Source organism: Rhincodon typus, chromosome 17 (genome assembly GCF_021869965.1).
Source record: "Rhincodon typus isolate 14 chromosome 17, sRhiTyp1.1, whole genome shotgun sequence".
NCBI classification, from domain to species: Eukaryota; Metazoa; Chordata; class Chondrichthyes; order Orectolobiformes; family Rhincodontidae; genus Rhincodon; species Rhincodon typus.
Window position 1 is genome coordinate 35,748,404 of NC_063348.1, and position 23,843 is coordinate 35,772,246.

General features: G+C 41.9%; 1 protein-coding gene across 4 annotated transcripts in view; it reads left to right on the plus strand.

Moving 5' to 3' along the window:
* The window catches only part of mical2a (microtubule associated monooxygenase, calponin and LIM domain containing 2a), a 216,588-nt gene extending 199,465 nt beyond the window's left edge, over positions 1-17,123 (plus strand). For 3 of the 4 annotated variants that reach the window (XM_048606984.1, XM_048606981.1, XM_048606982.1), the window contains 3 exons: positions 5,130-5,229; positions 12,542-12,615; positions 15,668-17,123. In XM_048606984.1, the coding sequence (XP_048462941.1) occupies positions 5,130-5,229; positions 12,542-12,615; positions 15,668-15,852 (359 nt within the window). In that variant the 3' untranslated portion in view covers positions 15,853-17,123. Of the gene's footprint in view, positions 1-5,129; positions 5,230-12,541; positions 12,616-15,667 lie in introns of those variants that run through there. The other variant, XR_007263958.1, reaches the window with a different exon arrangement.
* The last annotated feature ends 6,720 nt before the right edge of the window (positions 17,124-23,843 follow it).

The following is a 23,843-nucleotide window of genomic DNA, read 5'->3' on the forward strand; positions in this document are numbered from 1 at the left end:
CTATGTCCCCTCGTGCTAGCCATCACCATCCGAGGAAAAAGGCTCCCACTGTCCACCCTATCTAATCCTCTGATCATCTTGAGATCTTTTATCAGGACAAACTTCAGACATCAGTTCTCAGCTGCAATTGGAAGTGCAAAGTCACATTAGTTCTTGTCTCTGCAAACCCAACCTGGGAAAAATTGCCCTGGAATTTGGAATTTTCAGTCTGGGGCCAGGGTTGCTGGGCATCAGGCTGAATGACCCCAGATGACTGTGGAGGCTGCTGGGTGCAGAGGTAGGCTGGTAAGAAGGCCACCATGTTGAAGGTCTTAAATAAATAACAAAGCCACCCTAACACTTCAAACTGCTTCATTCACAGTGTGGAAGCAAGCCATTTGGCCCATCAAGTGCACACCGACCTTCTAAAGAGCATCCCACTCAGACCCACACCCCTACCCTATAACCCTGCACTTCCCATGGCTAACCCACCTAGCCTACACATCCCTGGACACCACGGGCAATTTAGCATGGCCAGTCCGCCTAACCTGCACATCTTTGGACTGTGGGAGGAAACCGGAGCGCCCGGAGGAAACCCACACAGACACGGGGAGAACGTGCAAACTCCGCACAGACAGTCGCCCGAGGGTGGAATCAAATCCCAGTCCCTGGCGCTATGAGGCAGTAGTGATAATCAATGAGCCACCGTGCTGCCTGTCACTGTGCCACTCCTCATGCCCCATTCATGACAGCCCATATCACTTCATAACCCCCATCAAGTTACATAGGCCCTCATACCATCCATCTCAACCTATTCCTTTCTTTCCATCCCCATAATCCCCATGCACCTACCCATCATGCTTTACCCTTACAGTACATCCATTACACACTGTGGGCACACTACAGGAGCACATGCTATGATGAAGTGAAATAAAGTTTTCAGTGTTTATTGCAGATTTAATTTTTAAAACAACCGTCCTTCCTAAAAATTCATTTACTGCATCTACATTTTTTTACCTATATAATTCCGTAAAAGAATAATCATTAATTCAAATGTATTAAGCCTTAAAGTAAACAGGCATTGGAATTCACACAATCCTACTTCAAATGGTCTATAGCAACTTGGAACTTTCAATCAAGAAAGGTACTACTGTAATAATGGAAAATTATGAGATCAGTGACATAGGCTAATCATGTAATGGAAACCCTCAGCCTCACATCAACAGACAGAGAGATATAGCAAGCAGCAATTATTTTTATCACTCAATTTTTTGTGTGGGAGTTTTAAAACCTTGACAGTGGTATTTGACAATTTTCATAACTGCTTTTGACATTCTTGACAGTTCCAATGAGCTTGACAGTTAATGAATTTATGTGCTTTTAAAGCACATTCATGTCTGCTTTTAACAATTCTAAAGGACACATTACCTCTCCTAAGGGATACTTGATCTTTCTGACAGGACAGCTTACCTCTCACAAATGGCAGATAACCTCCCTCAAAGGTGTTCCAGGATTATATCCAAAGAGCTATCCTACCTCTCCTAAAAACTAATCAAAGTTTAGACCTGCATCTATCAGAACAAATCTGTATATGTTGGCTGTCACGCACCAACATTAGATGTAAGTGGAAGCAGCTGCTTATTTATATGGACAGTTGCCAGCATGAAGTGCCATGTATGGAACCTGACCTGCCCCCCACAAAACTAACAGGTGCCATATTTGGGGATGGTATTTCCAATTTTCAGCCTCATCTACCATTTCTGCAAAAGAGAGGCTCTTTCTGACTGTAAAAATATAGGCCTCAGTCTTCTTTCTAGACAAAAGAGTTCCACTTTCCTGATAAGTATAACAACTTCGTCCTGATAAATCCTTTTTGTACCATTTCAAAACGTTCCTCTACATTACTTTTTTCTAAAATGGAGACCAGAACTGCACACAATACTGCAAAGTGGGGACGAACAAAGGTCCAATACAAACACAACAGTAATTCCAGTTTCTCAGTTCAATACATTTAGAAACAAATCAGTATTTGTTGCTCTTTTATCACCCTGTTAATGGTCTGTTATTTTTAGTGACTTATGCATCTTTAGTAACAACTCATTGTTCATTTTAATTCCCCTATTTAGATAGTTAATTTTGTAAGTAGCATGTAGCTTCCTCCAATTTTCTGCAAAAATGTTCTACCCCATGCTTCTGAGCTTGAAGTTTATTTGCAAGGTGTATACCTCATAAAAGGTTGGTTAGCTCAGCTGGCTGGACAGCTGGTTTGCAACATAGAGTGATGCCAACAGCATGGGTTCAATTCTTGCACCAGCTGAGGTTACCATGAAGGACTCTCCTTCTCAACCTCTCCCCTCGCCTGAGGCATGGTGACCCTCAGCTTAAACCACCATCAAGTAGCTCTATAATCTGGTAAGACAATGGCAGCTTTACTTTTATTACCCATTTTGCAAGACTATTGATGTCTTCCTATGTTTTATTGCAATCCTCCTCTGTGTTTCAAATTGGATACCATTTGAAAATTTTGAAATTGTGCTTCTAATTCCTGAGTTCACAACGGTGATGAACATGTTTTCAGTACTGATTTGTATGGAGCATCATTTCCCACTATTTGTCACTCTGAATCTTTTAACCCCTACTGGATTTTTTTCTATTCATTCTGCTACCTGTCACCTGATGCCACAAACTTTAATGTTATTCATAGGCTTATTGTGCAGTCCATCGATTAAGATGCTTTGGAAATTACCATGGCTATTGAAAACCGAGGGCTAACTGTTCCAGAGATAGTTACAATAGCAATACAATAAAATAGTTTTCTCTCATCAAGGTCATTTCATACATCTTTCAACTTTCTGAATGCTGAACCTTGTAATATCTATCTTTTCATACTATTATGCTGCTTTGATAATCTGTCATACTATAGGACAGGGATTTTGACAGCACATCTTGCTATTGCCTGACAATGTTATTTTTCTTTAATTATAGTCTCATATTCTCTGTGTTACATGCTATATCCTGCTGATGCACTCTTCTCCAACTCGGTAAACTTTGGTTTATCCACTGCTGTCGATGCCAAAACTTGCACCAAGTCCAATTTGCTCATTACCTCCGTGCTTGCTGACCTATATTGGTTCCAAATTAAGCAACACCTTCATTTAAAACTTCTCATCTTTGCTTTCAAATCCCTCTTGCCCCTTCCTATCTCCTCCAGCCCCATGACCCTCAAAGATCTCTGTGCTGCTATAATTCTGGCCCCTGGCACTTCACTTTTTGCAGCTATGCCATCAGCTGCCTGAACTGTAAGTTCCAAAATTCTCTTTGCAAACCTTTCACACTCTGTGCCTCTATCTCCTCCTTTGAGATCTTAGATTCTATTCTTTGCCCTCTTATTTCCTAACGTGGCTCAATGTCACATTTGTGCCTGATAACATTCTTATGACAGACCTTGGGATACTTTGCTATATCACATGTCTTTCATGGGATGTGAGTATCACTAGCAACAGCAGTTTTTATTCCCCATCCCTAATTGTCTTTGAGAAGAGAAAATAACGATGAGTTGCCTTCTTGAAATCCTGCAATCCATGAAGTTAAAATATGTGTTCCAGTTGTTGTTGACAATTAAAGCCTGTGGGACATATTAGTAATGAATGATTCTTTTGTTGTTAGAAATTAGCCCATTGCCAGAGCGAATGGGACTGAGGCAAGCAAGCTGATAGAGGGCACGCTGTCTAGGGATTGCCAACTTTGGCAGCATGCAGGATGAGTTTCCACCACATGACCTATCATTTCCAACCACCATCAAACTGCCTTTTTTGGTTTCATTCCTTTTTATTTCGATTTCTTTCATTTGTTAAAAAAAAAAATTTATTGCCTCGGATTTACTCAGACATTAATCTTTACATTCCTGGACACTAGATGCTAGAGAGTCAGCAGCCTTGCAATTCTTTGACCCCAACAATTTAGTGCGATAACTGCCGAATTGTGATCTTCAGTGAACAATTGAAATTTTCTCCATAGAAACTGGAACCGTACAACCTACAATTGTGTAATTTTGCAACGTGATAGGCCTCAAAAGACAAAGGAGTTTCCTGTGTACCATTAGATGACCAGACCTGTGTTTTATATTTTTTTTAGGTCAATGTTTGTTTTATGTAATGGTGCACAGTTCCTGTTTTGGCTGAGGTTTGATTGTTTTGTGAAATGTTCTTAGGTGACTCATTCTGCCCACTAATCCAAAACATGAAGATTCTTTCAAATTGTAATTCATGCTTTCCTTTCATGTTGCAAAGTGGTTTTAAAAGCCTGGCTTGCTGTGTTAATTCCCACAGGCAGTGCTAACAGTCAGGAAATTGAACGAAAACACATGATTTTCATAATTTAAAATTCCATGTGACAAGGAACTGTGAGGTGGTCTCAACAACAATGACCTCCATTCATGTAGCATCTTTTGAAATGGTGAATTGTTCCAAGGTTTTGCAGAAGTGGAATTAGAAACAAAATTTGACACCAAGCCACAAGCAAAATTTTGACACTGAGCCACACAAAGAGGTACCAGAACTAGTAATATTGGTCAAACAGATGGGTTGGAAGGCACACATGTTCAAGGAGCATATTCCACATTTAGGGGCCACAGGCACCTGAAGCCTCAGCCAGCAATGTTGAGCAAACAAAATCAAGAGAAGCATGAAAGGCCATAATTGGTCGCTGCAGAGATAGAGTCTCTAGAGAAAATTAAACTGGTGGATGAGAATTTTACCTCAGCAAAAACATTAAGAAGCTTTAAAAACACAAAAGTTCATTTGAAGGAAAAAATGCAAATAAATTATTGTGAAATATCTAATTTAGTGAAATGTTTGTGTTGATTAAACATTTATTTGGAAATTAGAAATTTAAATACTGAGGGAAAATAAGAAGTTTTCAGAAATTCTTTTGTCAATTTATGGGGATCTAGTGTAATAGATTCTAATCATACTGTAAATAGCTATCTCAATGCACACCACAGGAGTACTCTGTACTGCAGGTACATTAAAACATATTTTTCATAAAAGGCACTACATTTAATGCATGATGAATATGTTTTCCAGAATTGTGTGACTTGCATGAGAGAACACATCTTTTACTAACTGGATATTTTTAATCTAAATGTTCAGAGCTCAACTCAAAAGAGGAACCTCAATTGATGCAAAAGTGGTTCAATCTGGTGATGGAAAAGAATGCCTTGGTTCGCTATGAAGCTGAAATGATGATATTGTGAGTAGTCTATTTAATGCTTTAGTGGAGAGTATTAGTGCAGTTCTTAGTACCAACTGAAGCAAGAAAAAAGTACAGTCGAGTGACAATGGGGGGACTTTTTAGAGCGCACAGGACCAGGAGTTATAGTGTGCCAGATGACTTAAGTAAATGGGTGTGAACTCTCAATACCCTGATGGCTGATTAAGATGCAGAGATATGGATGGGTCCAGCCTCACACAGGCCCTCAAACATTTGATCATCTCCTTAATGCCATTTTCCCACACTATCTCTATATTCCCTCCCTCCGCTCTTAATGTCATTAATGTCCAGAATCCTATAGATTTCTGACTTGAACCCACTTAGTGATTGAGCTTCCACAGCTCTTTGGACAGCAGAAAATTTTGATTTATTTCATTTTATTTGATTTATTTATTGTCACATGTATCTTGTTCCAAAAATATTGTATAGTGTTGCTACTGTCCAGCGCCATCTTAAAACACAGAAAAGTAAACTAAAACATAGAATATAAAGGCAGAAAATTGAAGAAATAAATAAAGACAGAAAAAAATTCTAAGTTTCACTCAGTGAAATTCCACACCATCTCAGTCTTAATTATCCTGCTCCTTATCCTGAGATGATGTCCCCTGGTTCTAGAGTCACCAGCCAAGGGAAACAGTCAAACTGTAAGAATTTTGTGAGTTTCAATGAGATCACCTCTCATTCTTCAAAACTGTAAATAACACACACGCCCATTTTCCTCAGTCTTTCCTCATAGAACAATCCCAGGGATTAACCTGGTGAACCTTGCTGCCCACCCTCTGTGACAAGTGTAACCATCCTTAGATAAGCAAACCAAACAGTGCACAATACTCCAGGTTAGATCTCTCCAAAGATCTATACAGCTCCAACAAGACATCTTTATTCCTGTACTTAAATCCCATCGACATGATGTCAACATATTGCTTGCTTTTCGATTCGCTTTCTGCTCTGCATGCTGGCTTTTAGTGATTCCTCGAAAAGGGATTCCTAGAAACCCTACAAAGCCTAAGCCCAATGTTCTTGTGGAGCTCATTGAATGAGTTTTCTTGGTAACAGGCAATGGTCTGCCTAGCTGGAACTCATCACCTGAGCTCTTTATAAAGCAGAACCATGGAGGAGGCCATATCTGCCAATTGTCTGCCCCTCTTTCACTGTTATATTCATGCCTGAGGGTCCTTGGAGTGGGAGTATGAGGTGTCCACAAATGCTCTTGATGCCTTTAGAGAGACGTGGGTACTGTGAGGGATGCAGAGTTTTATTTCCCCATCCAACTTCATTTTGATTTAGTCCCTTTCTGCTCTCCCTATCCCCCCTTCACTTTTGATGGCTCATATTCCCCATAATGAGCTTTGCTTGTAAATATTTAGTTGGCTGCATGGGTGATGATTAATAAGTTTAAAAAAAAAGTCACAGTCACTCAGTTGTGTTTAATAGTATTTCTGGTATAGAAGAAAAAGTTTTTAAAAAGCAGATCCAAGATAGGGCTATTGTGGTAGTGTCCATACCTCTGAGTTGGGTGCCTTGGCTCGAGTCCCACCTTCTCCAGGTGTAATAACATCTCTGACTAGGTTGATTAGAAAATATCCTATAAAGCAGACCCAGGGATGGGCCTGTAGACTGTCTGTCCTGGACTGGTACCAACCCATGTATGCCATGCATAGTGGCTATAATTTAGTGTTCAATAATAAATGATGTTCCTTTCCAGTCGGGCTTCCTAAATTATTAGAGGCACCTAGATCCTTGTGGACACTCGGACTTCCCAACCTTTCACTGTTTAAGAAATGGTCAGCCTTATTTACCTTATATTTCCAACTGCATTGTTCTAACTCATTCATTTAGTCTGTCCAAGTCCTCTAGAAGACTCCTTTCATCCTCCTGACAACTTGAATCCTTACGCAATTCGGTGTCATCAGCAAAATTTGCAAATATCACTATTCCCCACATCCAAATCACTTATATAGCTTGCGAATAGTTGTGGACCAGCACTGATCCTGTGGTACCACGATTTTATTAGGGTTGTAGATGTCACCTCTCCATTTTTCTTTTCCTTTAAGATGTAAATATCACCTTCCATTTAAGATTCAGATATCACACATCATTCCTGATGCAAATATCTACATTCCTATTGTAATATAGATATCAACCTTTCTTGGACAATGTAGTTTTGGTATTGTTTCTTCTGCATACCATGTAATCATCACCATATATTTTGTAGTTTAGATATTAATTCCATTAATTACCTCTCTACTATGATATGGCTACCATCTCTGCATTAATGGTGCTGCGGCACTGTTGAGTGGGCAGAGAGGACTGATAGAAGTCTATGAATCTACCAAAAGCCAAAAAGAGCTTGTGCTAGTATACCACCCCTAAAACGTTATTTATCTCTCCATCTTACTGGTTAGAAATTCAGTTTTAACTCCAGATTCAGATTTGAAAATTCTTATTCCGTTTTCCTGTACTCATTGTGTCCTGGACTTTTGTCTGAGAATCGTGTACACAATTTAGTGTGAATTCCCAGCTCTGTGTGAACATGATTTTTAAAGATGGCTACTTGGATTTCTTGGGGATGCAATATTAGGAATAGCAGTAGGTGATGCCAGAAGTAGTGAGGAGGATATTGGGTGCAGAGGAGGGAGACTGGTGTCCAAAGTGTTTAAACAAAAACATGAGAAAAACCTCCAGGGTTCACTCAAATAGAACGGAATGGAAAACGGAAATAAAAACAAAAGGTGCTGGGGAAACTCAGCAGGGCTGGCAGCATCTCTGGCGAGAGAAACAGAGTTAACATTTCGAATCCAATGCTGGCCTCAAGCATTAACTTTATTTCTGTCTACGGCTGAGTTTTTCCAGCACTTTGTTTTTATTTCCTCCAGAATTCACCCCTCAGAATCCCTAATAGACTGACAAACACACACTACTGATGCCACATTCATGCCAACCCATGCTACCTCATGCATTGTGCCCGTTTCCCACAAATTCCCTATGCCATCCATGCCAACCTACACCCATGTACTCAACCCTCAATTGCCTATTATAGCTTTCATGCCAACCTAGCTCCAATTCACACCAATCCATGATCCCATCCTTTGCTCTTAATCCCGCCATGCTGACTCACCCAGTATTTACCAAAGACAGAGCTCAGAATGTATACAGTGAAGAGGTAAAGCTCTCCAACGTAAAGTTATGAGGCAAGGATATTCCTTTATTTTTAAGTTATGAAGGCAGTTGCGTTCACAAGCAAGATACTCCCACAGCCATTAATGTGAAAACCAGGAAGATCAAGCGCCAATCGAGAATTTAAGTAGTCACTTGACAGTCTTGTCAGTCAGTCATTTAGCAGGGCAACATATCCTGCTCTACCTGAATCTGCTGGTGGAAGTGAATCAAAAGCTTGCAACCACTAAGGCACAGTGCCCCTTCAAACACCCAAGCAGAGTTGTGGCCAGGAGTAACAGGAAGTTCAGTTATGTTTTGGAGGAGGGAATCATGGGATGGAGTTGACAGCAATATTCCCTCAAGGCTGTGACACAGCCACACAGCAGTTCCAAGGTTCCATGCCTGTTGTGCTCTCAGAGGCCCATGTAGCAGCTGGAGAATTTAGAGGGAATGTAGGTACCAGGAGGTGGAGGTAAGGGCAATTTTGACATTCAGTGCCCAAAGCCTCCGCCCCACCCTGCCACCAATTCCCCACCCATGCTCCTGAGCATTCCCATATTTGGGTAGGTTGAGGTCCCTATATCCCAATCCAGCAGTTAGGCTACCTCGTTTCTCCAGTTGGAAAGAGTCTGTTTTTCTAATCTGCCTGGAACACAGTATATTGGTGGCAAGATTTATTCTTAAGTTATCATATATTAGTTACCACTTAGAGACATTTCTTGGCAATGGGTTAGGAAGGTCACCCATGAAACTTCCCACCCAGAACCTAATTCCTGAGGTGGCAGAAAAGGTTGGGTATTTTTCTGGTGCCAAATTGTCCAATTTTTTTGTCCTTTTTGCCACCTCCCCCATCATTTCTAGAGAGAAAAATATCCTCACCTAAGTGTTTATTGTTAATCTTTGCTCATGTCACCAATTCTAACGTTGGGGCATGGAATGTGAATGGATAATCCCACACTTACAGGCAAGGCACTGCAGTGGTTTACCAACATCTTCTGCAGCATGGCTGACCAAGAAATTCTCCCACCTTTACCACCTGCCACCAGGCACATTGGAAGGATTTTAAACGCTGATAAACATATTTGCCCATATTACAAATGCCTTAGTCAGCAAATCGTGGAGTGGGACACAAAACAAGAGACTCTGGTCCAGGGTCACTTCACCTTAAGACCTCTGCACTTGGACTTCATGATATTGAAAAAAATCTCTCCTTTTTAAAACCCACTTACTACAATTACATTCCTACACTACATAAAGCCTTAGCATAACCAAAATTTCATTCAAGTGCACAATCTTTATAACAAGAAGTATTGGAATTCATATCTCATTTCAGAGAGTCCATAGCGTTTGTAGTTGTCATCAAAAGATGTGAAACAATAGGCCTCCTATTGTGATAACAAATGATTGTGGAATCAGTCATACAATGGTAATCCAGTTATTAAAAAAACATGTTTATGTCAACAGACAGAGTGAAATAGCTAGCGATTCTATTTAACACTCCAGAAATATTTGTTTCAAATATTTAAAGGACAGCATGTTTAAATGTTTTGACAAATTAATTTGACAGTCACTTTATCATGTCCATAAGACTAAACGACATACCATTCAGCCTATTGAGAATACTCTGCTATTCAATGAGATTATGGCTGATTTAATAATCCTCAACTTCACTTTCCTGCCTTTTCCCTGTAACATTTAATTCCCTTCTGCCTAACTCAGCCTTGAATATACTTAACTAGCCAGTCATGACAGTATTCTGTGGTAAAGAATTTCACTACCCTCTGAGAGAAGAAATTTTTCCTCATTTGTATTCAATATGCAACCCCTTATTCTGATATAATGCCCTCTGGTCCTATACTCTCCTACAAGGTAAAACCATCTTTCAGTATCCACCCTTGTCAAGTCCCCAAAGAATCCTGTAGGTCTCAATAAGGTTGCCTCTCGTGCTTTTAAATTCTAATGAGTACAGACCCAACCTACTCAATCTCCCATGAGACAATCTCTCCATACCTGGTATCAGCCTAGTGAACTTTTTCTGAACTGCCTTCAAAGCCAGTATATCTTTCCTTAGATAACGGGCCTAAAACTTTTCACAGTATTCCAGCTGTGATCTAACTAGTGCCTTGTATAGATTTAGCCAGACCTCCTTACATTTATATTATATTCCCTTTGAAATATAGGCCAATATTCCTATTACCTGCTGAACTTGGACGCTACCTTTTTGTGTTTCATGGATGAGTACTCCCAAATCCCTCCTATCTGTGGCGTCCTGCTGTCTTTGTCCATTTAAATGATGTTCAGCAGTTCTTCCTGCCAAAATGCATGACTTCATATTTCGTAATATTATATTCCATCTTCTAACCTGTCCTTATCTCTCTATAAACTTTTTGTGTCATCCTCACTACTTGGCCTTCTCACTAATTTTAGTGTTATCCATAAATTTGGTGATAGTACATGCACTTTCCTCATCCAAGTTATTAATATACATTGTAAATAATTGTTGTTTCAGCTTTGATCCAGGTGGCACTGCACCAGCTACAGGTTTTCATTCTGAAAATGCCTCCTTTCTTCTACTAGTTAGCCAATCCTCTACCCATGCTAGTACACTTCCTCCAACACCATGGCTTCTTATCTTCTTAAGTTGACTAATGTGTAGTACCTTACCAAACACCTTTTTGGAAGTCCAAATATATTACATCCACTGCCTACTCTTTATTTATCCTGCTTGTTACTTCCTCAAAGAATTCTCATTAGTTTGTCAGGCATGACTTCCCCTTTGTGAAGCTACGCTGACTCTGTTTTATGTATTTCAAAATGTTCTGCCATTACATCCTTCATAATAGTTTCTAATATTTTTCCAATGACAGAGGTTAAGCTAACTGATTGATAATTTCCTGGTTTTTGTCTTCTATTTTTAGTTAAAGGTGACACATTTAGTTTTCCAATCCTCTAGGACTACCCCGAATCTAATGATTCCTGGAAGATCACTACCAGTGTATCCACACACTCTTCTCAGTGACTTCCTTTAATGTGCTAGGATGCATTCCATCAGGTCCAGGGCACATATTGGTCTTTAGGCTTGAGGGCCTAAATAGCCTGCACCTGTTCCTATGTTTAGCCCCATTAATTTTCTTCGTACTTTTCTCTAGTGATTGTCATCCTCTTGATACTTTTGACAGATCCTCATGACAGTTGCTGTAGCAATTTTTCAGGATTTATTTTGACAGGTCTGTTGACATTGCCAATGAGCTTGCCAGTGCAATTTTACACACATTCATATCTACTTTTCACAATTCACAGGATACCTACTGTCCCCAAATGTGTCGTGGGGCCAGATCTAAGAGGCAGCTTTCCTCTCTGTGGGAATATCCTGGCTATCCAAAGAAATGTACAAAGTTCCAAAAACAACAAATGCTGGAGATCACAGCAGGTCAGACAGCATCCATGGAGAGACAGCAAGCTAACGTTTCAAGTCTCGATGACTCATCATCAGCTCTAATGAAGAGTCATCGAGAAGCAAAATGTTAGCTTGTTCTCTCTCCTTGGATGCTGTCTGACCTGCTGTGATTTCCAGCATTTGCTGTTTTCAGTTCAGACTCCAACATCTGCAGTAATTTGGTCCGACAAAGTTCAGATCCATTTTTACCGGGGGTTCACTGTACATTTTGGGTTTCACACATTCCAGAGTCATCAAGATCTGACCTGAGTGTGGGCCGGTGCAGATTTAAATGGCCAGCTGCCCCTATAAACAGTGTTTACATGCATCACAGACCTTCGCTATTCCTGCCTCTGTGAAAATGGGAAGTGTGACGAGGATCTTTGTCACAGCGAAAAGCCAGGTCTGTGTGTCTGATTCCACTGCCCCAGCAATTGCAGTAGCTGAACCATCCATCCCATCACGACTGCACCAGCTCTTTGCAGGGGTAACTCACTTAGTCTCAACCCCCACCCTTTCCCCATAGCCTGTAATTTTTTTTCACTTCAGGCACTTATCCAATTCCCCCCTGAAAGCCCTGATTATGTCTGCCTCCATGAGCTACAGGATCTGCAAACCATGTGAGAAGATTAATTGATAGGTACAGAATTCCCAGATTGGCAGTATTCCCAACTTCTCCCTTTTGTGTCTTTACAGTGCTCGCGAATTGGAACTGGAAGATCAGCAGAGCCGGTTAGAGCAGATGCTTCGTGATCGGATGGCAGTTGACGGTGAGCATTATAGCTTGTGATGGGTCTTAATTAAATTACTCAGGTCTTGGCGCTGGGAGGATAATTGCAAATTACCCAGCAACAAGCTGCCATGCTTCTCCTGCCAGGGCTTAATTAAAACAGGGGCTGTTAGCAATCTGTGTAATCACCATTGGTCTTCAAAGGAGTTAATTCAAATGTGATCAGAAACACAGCAGCCCTGCACAAGCAACATCTGAGTACCGCCCTAAGTGTTCACTCCCTGCCCTACTGGCCCACTATTATTGGTAACCAGCATTGTGTCAGGTTGGACTGCTGTGTACGTGAAACTGAAGTGGTTTGTATAGAATAACACAGAGAAAGCACCATCCAGAAAAATAACAGGCAATCTGACCAAACAGATCAATGCCAAAATTTATGTTTCACAAAGGCCTCCTCCCACTCTGCCTCACCTAACCCCATCAAATTATCCTTCTCTTCCTTGCTCCCCTCATGTGTTTATCTCACTTCCCCTTAAATTCATCTTTGTCATGTACCTCAACTACTTCTTGTGGGAGTGAATGCCACGTTCCACTATTCAATAAGGAAGATTTTCTTGAATTTGGTCTGATTAGTACTTATGGACTGAGATTATCTATTACAAGTCTGAAGCAAGGAAATAATTCAGACCAATATATTTGGTGGGAAGGAGCATCCACCTGCTGTTGAGTTGTGCTCAAGTAATTTTGTTTTTGCTTTCATGGGACACTGGTGTCGCTGTTGCTTTCCATCATTGTCCTTGAACTAAATGATTTGACAGGCCATTTCAGGAAACAGTTAAGAGTCAACCACATTACTGTGGGTCTAGACTTATACATATGTCAGACCAGATAAGGATGGCAGATTTCCTTCCTTAATGGATATTTCTGAGCCATGTTTTCAACAAATAATGATAGTTGTCATAACATCAAGCAGCGTCTGTGGAGAGAAAGCAGAATTAATGTTTCAGGTCTAGTGACCCTTCTTCAGAATTGATGGTAGCTAGGAAAATGATTAGTACATATGCTGAAGATGGGTAGGAGAGTAAAGAGTACACAATAGATGGAGACAGAACCCAGAGGGGCAGAAAGATAATGAACCAGAAAAAGGGATATTTGATAGTAAGCCAGGAAAGGAGAAAAGCTGTTAATGGGAACAATGAGGAGGTGAAAATGGGTTGGCTGAGCTGAATGCAGCCCAGGTCATGACAGGGCCTGAGTATGGGTGTGACTAAAGGACATGGAAGGAGGTGTTCAGGCTCTAATATTATTGAACTCAATATTGAGTTGTGAAGGTTGCAGGGACCCCAAGTGGAAAATGAGATTCTGTTCCTCCAGCTTGTGCTGAGCTTCACTGGAGCATTGTGGCAACCCCAAGATAGAGATGTTGGCCAAGGAACATGGCAGTGTGTTGAAGTGGCAGGCAACCAGAAGTGTCATTGTTGCAGATGGAACGAAGATGTTCTACAAATGGTCACCTGGTCTGTGTTTCATCCGCCAGTGTAGAGGAGAGCACAGTAAATGTCTTCAGCATATATACCACTGTTTCCTAGCTACCATCAGTTCTGAAGAAGAGTCACTGGATCCAAAACATTAATTCTGTTTTTCTCTCCACAGATGCTGCCAGACCTACTGAGTTTCTCCAGCAATTTCTGTTTTTGTTTCAGATTTGCAGTTCTTTGTTTTACTCCAATGATGGTAATGGTGACCATGACAACTAACACTGAACTCATATTCCAGATTTACTATTTGCAATGGTGAGATTTGAACCCATGGCCCAAGAGCGTAAACTAGAGGGTGTCTGGATTACTAGTGCAGTGAAATTACCATTATTCCATAATTTCCCTCCCCTTTGTAGCATTTGTCCTTGTCTTCAGTGGCACAGCAGTCAGAGTAGCAACAGGAAACTCTTACAAAATGATCTCAGGACTGGGATTGTTTAAATCAGCTGCCAACCTGAGAACCATTCAGAAAACTCAGAACACATGTCACCCCTTTTCCTGTGCAGCATTCCCTCGCTCCATTTGATGCTCCCAAAGTTCTTTCCCTATGGGACAATATTGGGGGAAACAGTTGCCCAGGACAGAAACAATGAAAACTCCTGTTCCGCTGCAATGGGAAACATGCCTTTCCAACCACCCTGGCTGGAGTACTGCACACCTTTCACTGCCCCCATCACTAAACTGGAATTAACAGCTCATTCTCTAAAACAACAGCAGGACCACAGAATTATTACAGTGCAGGAGGAGGCCATTTGACCCACTATGCCCACACCTGTTCTATTGCCCTCTGCCAAACTCCTGCCTTTAGCCCATATCCCTGCACACCATTTCTATCCACAACAAGATTGTGCATTTACAATGTTTATGGACCATGAGCTTTTTGGGTGCCACCATGGAGATTTGCATACAAGCAGGTAATTCGGTCCACCAAGCCAATGCTACAATTCACTTACCTACCTTTGCTCCATATCTTTCAGTACTCTTACGCAACAAAAAAATCTATCAACCTTTGTTGTGAAATCTTCAACTGAGCTCTGTAGCATTCGCTTTCTGTGACAAAGTTCTTCCCGAATTCACCCCTGAATGACTCAATTCAATTTTTAACATAATACTCCCATATTCTGGATTTCCTCATGAATGGACAGTGTCTCTCTATATAGCTTATCAAATATACAATTTTTAAGCACCTCAATCAGATCATCCTTCAACTTTCCAAGCCAAGAAATTGCAAGCCTATGAAATGCTTTAGTGTTATTCTGGTAAATTTGCACAGCACCAGTTTCAAGGCCAATATACCATTCCTTGGCTGTGGTGACTAGACCTGAACATAACTACTTTGGACAGTGGACTAACCAAAGTTTTTTTAATTGTGGCATAACTTCCAGCCTTTTTTAATTCCAGCCACCTTGCAATGAAGGCCAGCATTTCTCTTTGCTGATTCTCTTTGCTGATTTCCATTCTTGTACCATCCTGTAGACTGGATTGTAAAAGTTAGTTCCTGGTTTGAGGAAGTTAACACTTGTTCGCTTTCCCAATGTTATCATTTCTACACAGAATCCAAGAAAGTGGAAAAGGACATTGCTGAGGAGAAGCAGATTCTGGATGAAATGATGGATGTGATCAAACAGAGATACAAACTGGACTTCCTGCTGAAAGAGCAGAGACTCCAAGAGAAGGAAGAAGATCGAGATTTAGAAAGTTGGTTGGTGGCCAAGGGCTACAAATTCAACTGGTCATGAATAACTTGGCTATCAGACTCAGCAATAGATTCAATGGTTTATAAATGGACAGTCTGTACAAGAACTTTTCACTGGAAGTAATGCAATGGAAAAGGCACTGGTACCTGGAGAGTACAGTTTTTACCCACCTTGAACCAGGTGGGATTCACTGCCTGCTCTTCATCAAATCCAATTTGTTCTCCGCTTTGAGTTGGAAATTACTGATTACAGAAAGGACTGGTTATGTCCCAGCTGGATATTTGTGTCCAATTCTGGATTTCACACTTTAGCAAGAACGTGAAAACTTTGAAGAAGGGAGCAGAAGAGTATTACTAGAATAATACCAGGGATGCAGTTAGCCTGGAGAAACAGAGATTACTCTGAGAGCAGATAAATTTGTGGGGAGATGTAATAAAGGTGTTCAGAACTTTTCAATAGAGAAAACAATGGAAAACTCTTTTTACTGCCATTGCACACAGATGTACATTAATGACCAAAAGAACCAGTGGGAAAAAATAAGACTTATTTCAAAGTGGTGAATTGTTGTGATCTGGAGTTTGCTGCCTGTAAGGATGGTGGAAGTAGATTCAACTGAAACTTTCAAAAGGGAATTTGTAAAGTATCATTCCTGCAAAGGAGAAAAATATTGCAGAGCTATTACCAAACCACAGAGTGAGAGTGGACTAATTAGATAAACCTTTTCAAGGGAGCTGGCAGAAACATGATGTACCAAATAGTTCCCTTCTTTTCCATATAATTTCATGATGTCAATGGAGCTTGGTGAAAATTGATCTCGTTAATCATTAAACAGTGTCTGTCTTGATTGAAATACTCACCACTTCTGAATGGTCCTACTGTGAACCTCTTTGTTCATTAATTAGTAAAGCTGCTTGGGGTAATATTCTCACGTACAAATGTTTTGTGCGATGTTTTATAATGGGTTATTATATTTGCAAATTATCTTTTATTGTGGGCCAATGGTTCACTGACCAAAGCTCAGTGGAGAGCTTGCTGTTAAGCTTTTTGCCAATTACAGCTTAATGACCTCAAGCTGTAGTTGACAACTTGACCCCGTGCATTTTGTTCATGGCTACGAGGCATCAGATAGGAATTGCTGTTTAAAGAATATCAGAATGTTTTAACACTAAACTGTATGTGCACTGAATGTTGACTGGAGTAAACATGATCACAACGTCTGTGTAATATCCTGTTTTATTTCTGCATTTATATGGAATCACCTAAGGAAAAAAATCTTCTTGGCCATTATTAAAGGGAAATATCTTCTTATTAAAGAGATGTGCATCCTATTGAATAGACCGACAATCTTATTACAATTATGTAAAGCAGAGAAAGTAACATTCCGTCAAGCAATCAACACAAGTGTTTATGGTCCACAGGAGCATCTCTTCATCTCCTCCTATGAATGTATCCTCAATTCTTCCTGTGTTTTCCAGATTCCCTATAAATGTTTATATTTAATTGCCTGAAGCACACCATGTGACCATGAGACCCACAGTCCCAGATTTCTCCTCATTTTTTTTTGAGTTATTTATCCTGCTTAAAACTTCCAGTTTTGGATTCATAAAGAGATTGAGTTGTATGTTTATCGGTCTTTCTGGCTGCCAGTACCTGTTAATCTTTGATTTATCAGACAGTCTGGATGTGACCAAGTAAATGTTGCCTGCAGCTCCTTTGACATCACTTCAAGGGAAACTGTATACATAATCCACATTTACATCTCACGTGGAACTGTATGGTTTTGCAGAGAACAAAGTTTGAGGCAAAATATTGTGAAGGTGACCCTTGAGAATAGGCTTTGATTTTTTATAGGGAGCAAACAAAGGGGTGTAGAAACTATGATAGCAGGACGACTAACTTACATTAAGTTATATGAAAAGTAAAGCACAGAAACAGGCCATTCAGTCCACTAGGTCAATGCCAGAGTTTATATTTCCCAAGAACCCTGTCCCAACATTCTGCATCTCACCCTATCAGCATATACTTAATCCTTTCTCTCTTATCATTGTTATCCTCTTAAATTCACCTATACCATTTATTTGCCTTATCTATCCCATGTTGTAATGAGTTCTCACCACTCACTGGGTTTGTCCTGAATTCCCAGATTCATTCATTGTTGCTTATTCTGAGTGAATCTGTCAGGGCGGCACGGTCGCTCAGTGGTTAGCACTGCTGCATCACAGCGCCAGGGACCTGGGTTTGATTCCACCCTCGGGTGACTGTCTGTGTGGAGTGTGCACGTTCTCCCTGTGTCTGTGTGGGTTTCCTCGGGGTGCTCCGGTTTCCTCCCACAGTCCAAAGATGTGCAGGCTAGGTGGATTGGCCATGCTAAATTGCCTGTAGTGTTCAGGGATGTGTAGATTAGGTGGGTTATAGGGGGATGGGTCTGGGTGGGATGCTCTGAGGGTCAGTGTGGACTTGTTGGGCTGAAGGGCCTGTTTCCACACTGTAGGGTGTTCTGTGATCAAATTATAACCTTATTGCTGGAATGTTGTGATTTATTTTACTGCTGTTTCAGTGTCATTCTGTAATTATATCCTTATGCCGTATGTTGATAGCTCAATCATTAGCCCCAGTTGTGAGGTAGCTCAACATTACTTACCTCTCATTTAACAGACAAGTCAGGGAAAAAAACACAAGGAGTGTTTTACTCAAACCTGGGAGCACACACTGCCAAAAGGCCCTGGTGCAACAGATTCACTACCTGGTGGTAAATGTTAAATTAGTTTTTCCACATAACAAAACCTGTCCATTGAAGCATGACCTTCATTAATACTTCTGTGGAACATTGTGTACAACCAGAGTTTAGCAGTTCCGCATAAATGTTGCCCTGCATTGTCCACAATTATTTAACTGCACTCTACTGGAAAGACAGAAATCAGATGAATCACCTCTAACGTTGAGTGAGTTCTAGAATGTCAAACCCAAATGTAAACAGCAATCTCATTTAGCTTATATCTGAATATTTATTAAGGTTGTCAGCTGGGCTCAATTGGTAGCATTCTCTTTCCTAAGAGTTGAAAGGTTCAATGTTCACGCCACAGATTTAGGCCCATAATCAATGTTGACACTCCCTGTGCACTACTGAGGGTGTGCTATCCTAACAGAGATGTTGACTTTTGGATGAAATATTTAATAAAGTCTCAATATTCCCTTTCAGGTGGATGTACAAGATCTCAAGGATACTAATTTGAAGAATAGGAGAGGGGGGTCAATCAATTACCTTGACCAATAATTATCCCTCGGCCAGCATTGATCATCTGATCATTTTCACATTTTTTTGTGGGATCTTGCACAGCACAAAATGGCTGCTCTGTTTCCTATGTTAGCATGGTGACTATGCTTCAAAAGTACTTAGTTGGCTGTAAAGTGCTTTAGGATTTCCTGAAGTCATGAAAATATTCTATAGAACTGTGGGCAGGACTTCACCAGGCCCTGAATGAAGTGGGCTATGGCAGAAAATCCTGGAAAATCATGTGAGGTATTGAGTGAGGCCTATCTCGACATCAGGAGCAATTTTCCAACAGACTTCTGGCCATTGAGACAAGATTCTTGCTAGGTAGCAGGGATTATGGCTTATTATCATAAGATCTTAAGATGTAGGAGCAGAAGTAGGCCATTCAGCCCATTGAGTCTTCCCTGCCATTCATTAAGGTCATGGCTGATCTGATAAACCCAACCCCACTTTCCTGCCTTTTGCTGGTATGCAGAGGGAATTCCAAAAGTGAAAGGGGGCAACTTAATATATAAAGGAAGGAAACAATACAGCATGTGTGGGTAAGGAGTCATATGGGAGGGGGCATCATCAGTGGTGAGCAGCACCCTGACTTCCGTGGTGGGGGCGGGGGAATCACAGTGAACTACAAGATCCTGTATGTTCACCTCATACACCTGGGGCTGTGGGAGAAAAGTGGCAGATGCACCATAGGATGGATAGCATGGGTGGGGGACTCGAGGGGGTGTGATACCAATGGGGTAGACTGTGAGGGATACAGGGCACTGGATATTCATGTTTGTGTGTTGGTGAGGCCAAGTCTGGGATTTACAGCCCAAGGAGCGGCCGCAATTGTCTCCCATCTTCCTGTTAAACACAAGTTCACCATGGAAATGAAATTGGCTGCAAGCACACTCAGAGTGGGAAGTGTAAATACTGCCATTTATGAGAGAAGGGTCTTTTCAAAGACCAAAACAAACACACCACACAGTGAATCTGAAAGACATTTGCAAACTCAGCATTCCTTGTGACCTTTAGGCATTAACAAATTGTGTAGAGTCCAACTCAGAGGATTAGAGTGTATGTGTACGCTCCTTAGCTCCGGGGGGGAAGTGGTATTATCCCTGCCTTTGAGCCAGGAGGCCTGGATTCAAGTCCCACCTGCTCCAGAGGTGTGTAATACCATCTCTGAGCTTTAGAAAATAGTTTTATGTTACCCTCCTCAGCCTGGACTCCCACAAGATTGTTGGTGTATTGGACAGTAAAGAAGATTATCTCAGAGTACAACAGGACCTTGATCAGATTGGTCAATGGGCTGAGGAGTAGTAGATGGAGTTTAATTTAGATAAATGTGAGGTGTTGCATTTTGGTAAGACAAACCAGGATAGGACTTATACAATTGATGGTAGGGCCCTGGGGAGTGTTTCCAAACAAAGAGACCTTAGGATGCAGGTGCATAGTTCCTTGAAAGTGGAGTTGCAGATAGTCAAGGATGGTGAAGCAGGCATTTGGGAATGCTTGCCTTTATTTGTCATAACATTGAGTATCGGAGTTGGGATGACATATTGCGGCTGTACAGGACATTGGTGAGGCCACTTTTGGAATACTGCTTGCAATTCTGGTCACCATTCCATAGGAAGGACGTTAAACTTGAGAAGTTGCAGAAAAGATTTACAGAAATATTCCTGAAACTGGAGGATTTGAGTTATAGGAAGAGGCTGAATAGGCTGGGTTTTTTTCCCTGGAGCATTGGAGACTGAGAGATGACCTTATAAAGGTTTATAAAATCATAGGGGGCATAGTTAGGGTGAATGACCAAGATCTTTTTCCTGGGGTTGTGGGTGGGGGGAGGTGGTACTTGGAGGACTGCAAAGACCAGGCAACTGTTTAGACCCAGGCCGGAGAGAACACTGTGGTGTCAGCAATGAGGTAGCCTGATGGGGTGGGGTGGTGGTTGGAGTCCAAAACTAGAAGGCATAGGTTTAAGGTGAGAGGGGAAAGATTTAAAAAGGACCTGAGGGATACTTTTTCTCACACAGGATTGTGCACGCATGGAACAAGCTGCCAGAGGAGGTGGTAGAGTCGGGTACAATTACAACTTATAAAAGGCATCTGGATGGGTTTATGAATAGGAAGGGTTTAGAGGGATATGGGTGAAATGCTGGCAAATTGGCCTAGGTCAGATTGGGATGTCTGGTTGGCATGGAGGAGCTGGACTGAAGGGTCTGTTCCCGTGCTGTATGACTGTCTGACTCTATAAGACTGAAGTAGCAGACATGGTGAGAGGAGAGCTTGAGGAGCCTTTATGTGATGCTTTCTCTGGCTGTGTGCCTACTGGTGCTACACTATCTCTTTGTAAGGAAGGGCACCTGGAGTGAGGTCAAGGTTCCTCATCCTCCTGTCACCTTGCCATTCGTGCTGGGCACCAATGGCTGTGGTGAAGAAGTACAGGCCAGTTGTGTATCCAGCAGACTCTGAGACTGTGCTGGACCTGACCTTACCATAGCAGCCACTGAGCTGTCCATGGAGGCTGTCAGATGATCCCATACCTGAGGTAGCCTGGTCCCCATGGTGCTATTGCATCCCTGAAGCTGTTGTGCTGTGGTATCCATTGCCTCCTATAAACCTGCCAGCTGCTCCACTGTTGTTTGTGCTTTTTGGCAAAGTCTCTCATTGCTGACACCATAATGTTCTCTCCGGCCTGGGGCTAAACAGTTGCCTGGTCTTTGCAGTCCTCCAAGTACCAGTGACTTGGGGCCTTTCTTCCTCAACCAACTGCAGAGACGTGGCAGTGATGTGTTCACTAGTGGGTACCCCTGACTCTAATCGAGATAACATGCCCAGCGAGGGGTCAGTATCTGAGCTGGGAGAGGGTGCAGGAGGCAGCCTAGCCAGTTCTTTCTCTGAGACATCCGTGCTCTCTTCCTCAGAGATGCTGAAGGTAATGCCATGCAGGGAGGTCCTCTAGATCACAGCTAACATGGACTTACCACCGGTACCCGCAAGACAAGAATAAGAGAGTGTCATGATCAAGGTTATAAATTGTGGTAGGTATAAAAGACATTGACAGGAGGGTTAATGTGAGAGTTGCTCTACAATGAGCGATGATTCTTAACATGAATGACTCTACATCTCTGTGGGACCTGTCCCAGTCCTATCCTGCAAAGCTGAAGATCCTACCCTCCTGGTGGTTGAGGAGATAAATGTTGGGTATCCTGCAACCCACCTGGCCCTCTCAGTCCTAATAAGGACCCTTTACTCCTGCAATGAGAGGGGCGGAGGGACTGATGAGATGGCATTGGGTGGCACAGCTGCTAATGCTGGAGATGGTGGGGTGTCGGGTTTGGGAGACGTGGTGAGGTATCCAGAGTGAGTGAGCTGACAATGTGGGATCTGCAGGGTCTGTAGACTAGGGATTTTGGGATGGAGGAATGTGAGAGAGGAAGATGTTGCATGCTACATTCAGAGTGGTAAGCATGAGGCTTGTTGAGAGGTGGGTGCTGCAGCAGAGACAGAGTGAATGTGATATAGCAGAGAGATGATGGCATTTACTGTGGGAATGGAGAATATCATTGACCTTCATCCTGCGTTGCTGTGTGTTCCTCTGAATCATGGGGAGAATAAGATATAGGAGCACATTTAGGCCATTCAGCCCATTGAGTCTGCTCTGCCATTCATTCATTGCTGATATATTTCTCAACCCCATTCCCCTGCCTTGTCCCTGTAACCCTTGATCCCATTACCAATCAAGAACCTATCTACCTCTATAAAAATACATTCAATGACTTGGCCTCTACAGTCTGCTGTGGCAATGAGTTCTATAGATTCAGCACCCTCTGGCTGAAGAAATTCGTCCTTATCTGAGTTCTAAAGGGTCATCCCTTCATTCTGAGGCTGTGCCCTCAGGTCCTAATCTCTCTTGCTACTGGAAACATTTTCCCTATGTCCACTCTATCCAGGCCTCTCAGTATTCTGTAAATTTCAATGAGATCACCCCCTCATCCTTCTAAAGTCCATCGAGTACAGATCCAGATTCCTCAACCACTCCTCATATGGCAAGCCCTTCATTCCCGGGATCATTCTTGTAAACCTGTTCTGGACTCCCTGCAGCACATCCTTCCTTAGATATGGGCCCCAGAACTGCTCACAATATTCCAGATGTGGTCCCACTAGACCATTATATAGTCTCAGCAGTACATCCCGACTCTTGTGTTCTAGCCCTCTTGAAATGAATGCTAACATTGCATTTGCCTTCCAAACTGCTAACTGAACCAGCATGTTAACCTTGCAAGAATCCTGAACTAGGACTTCTAAGTCCTTTTGTGCTTCAGATTTCTGAAGCCTTCCCTCATTTAGTAAATATGCTATGCTTCTATTCTTCCTACCAAAGTGCATGACCTCACACTTTCCCACACTGTATTCCATCTGCCATTTATTTGCCCACTCTCCAAGCCTGTCCATGTCCTTTTGCTGCCTCACCACCTCCTCAGTGCTATCTGTCCCTCCACCAAGCTTTGTGTCATCTCCAAACTTAGCAACAATGTTCTCAGACTACATTGATCCTGGTGATGACCTCAGACCAAGCTGGCAGAGTCTGGTGGCGTGATCAAATCTGGCAATCTTGGGGAAAGAGGATGTCCCCTCCTGTGCACAACTCATCAACCATGACCTCAAAGTCCCTGCCTGACACTATGTCCACTAAATTGTGTACAGCCTCCAGAATGCCAGTTCTTATCCGCGTGCACAACAGCCTTTTGAAAATGGCACTTATGCCAGGGAT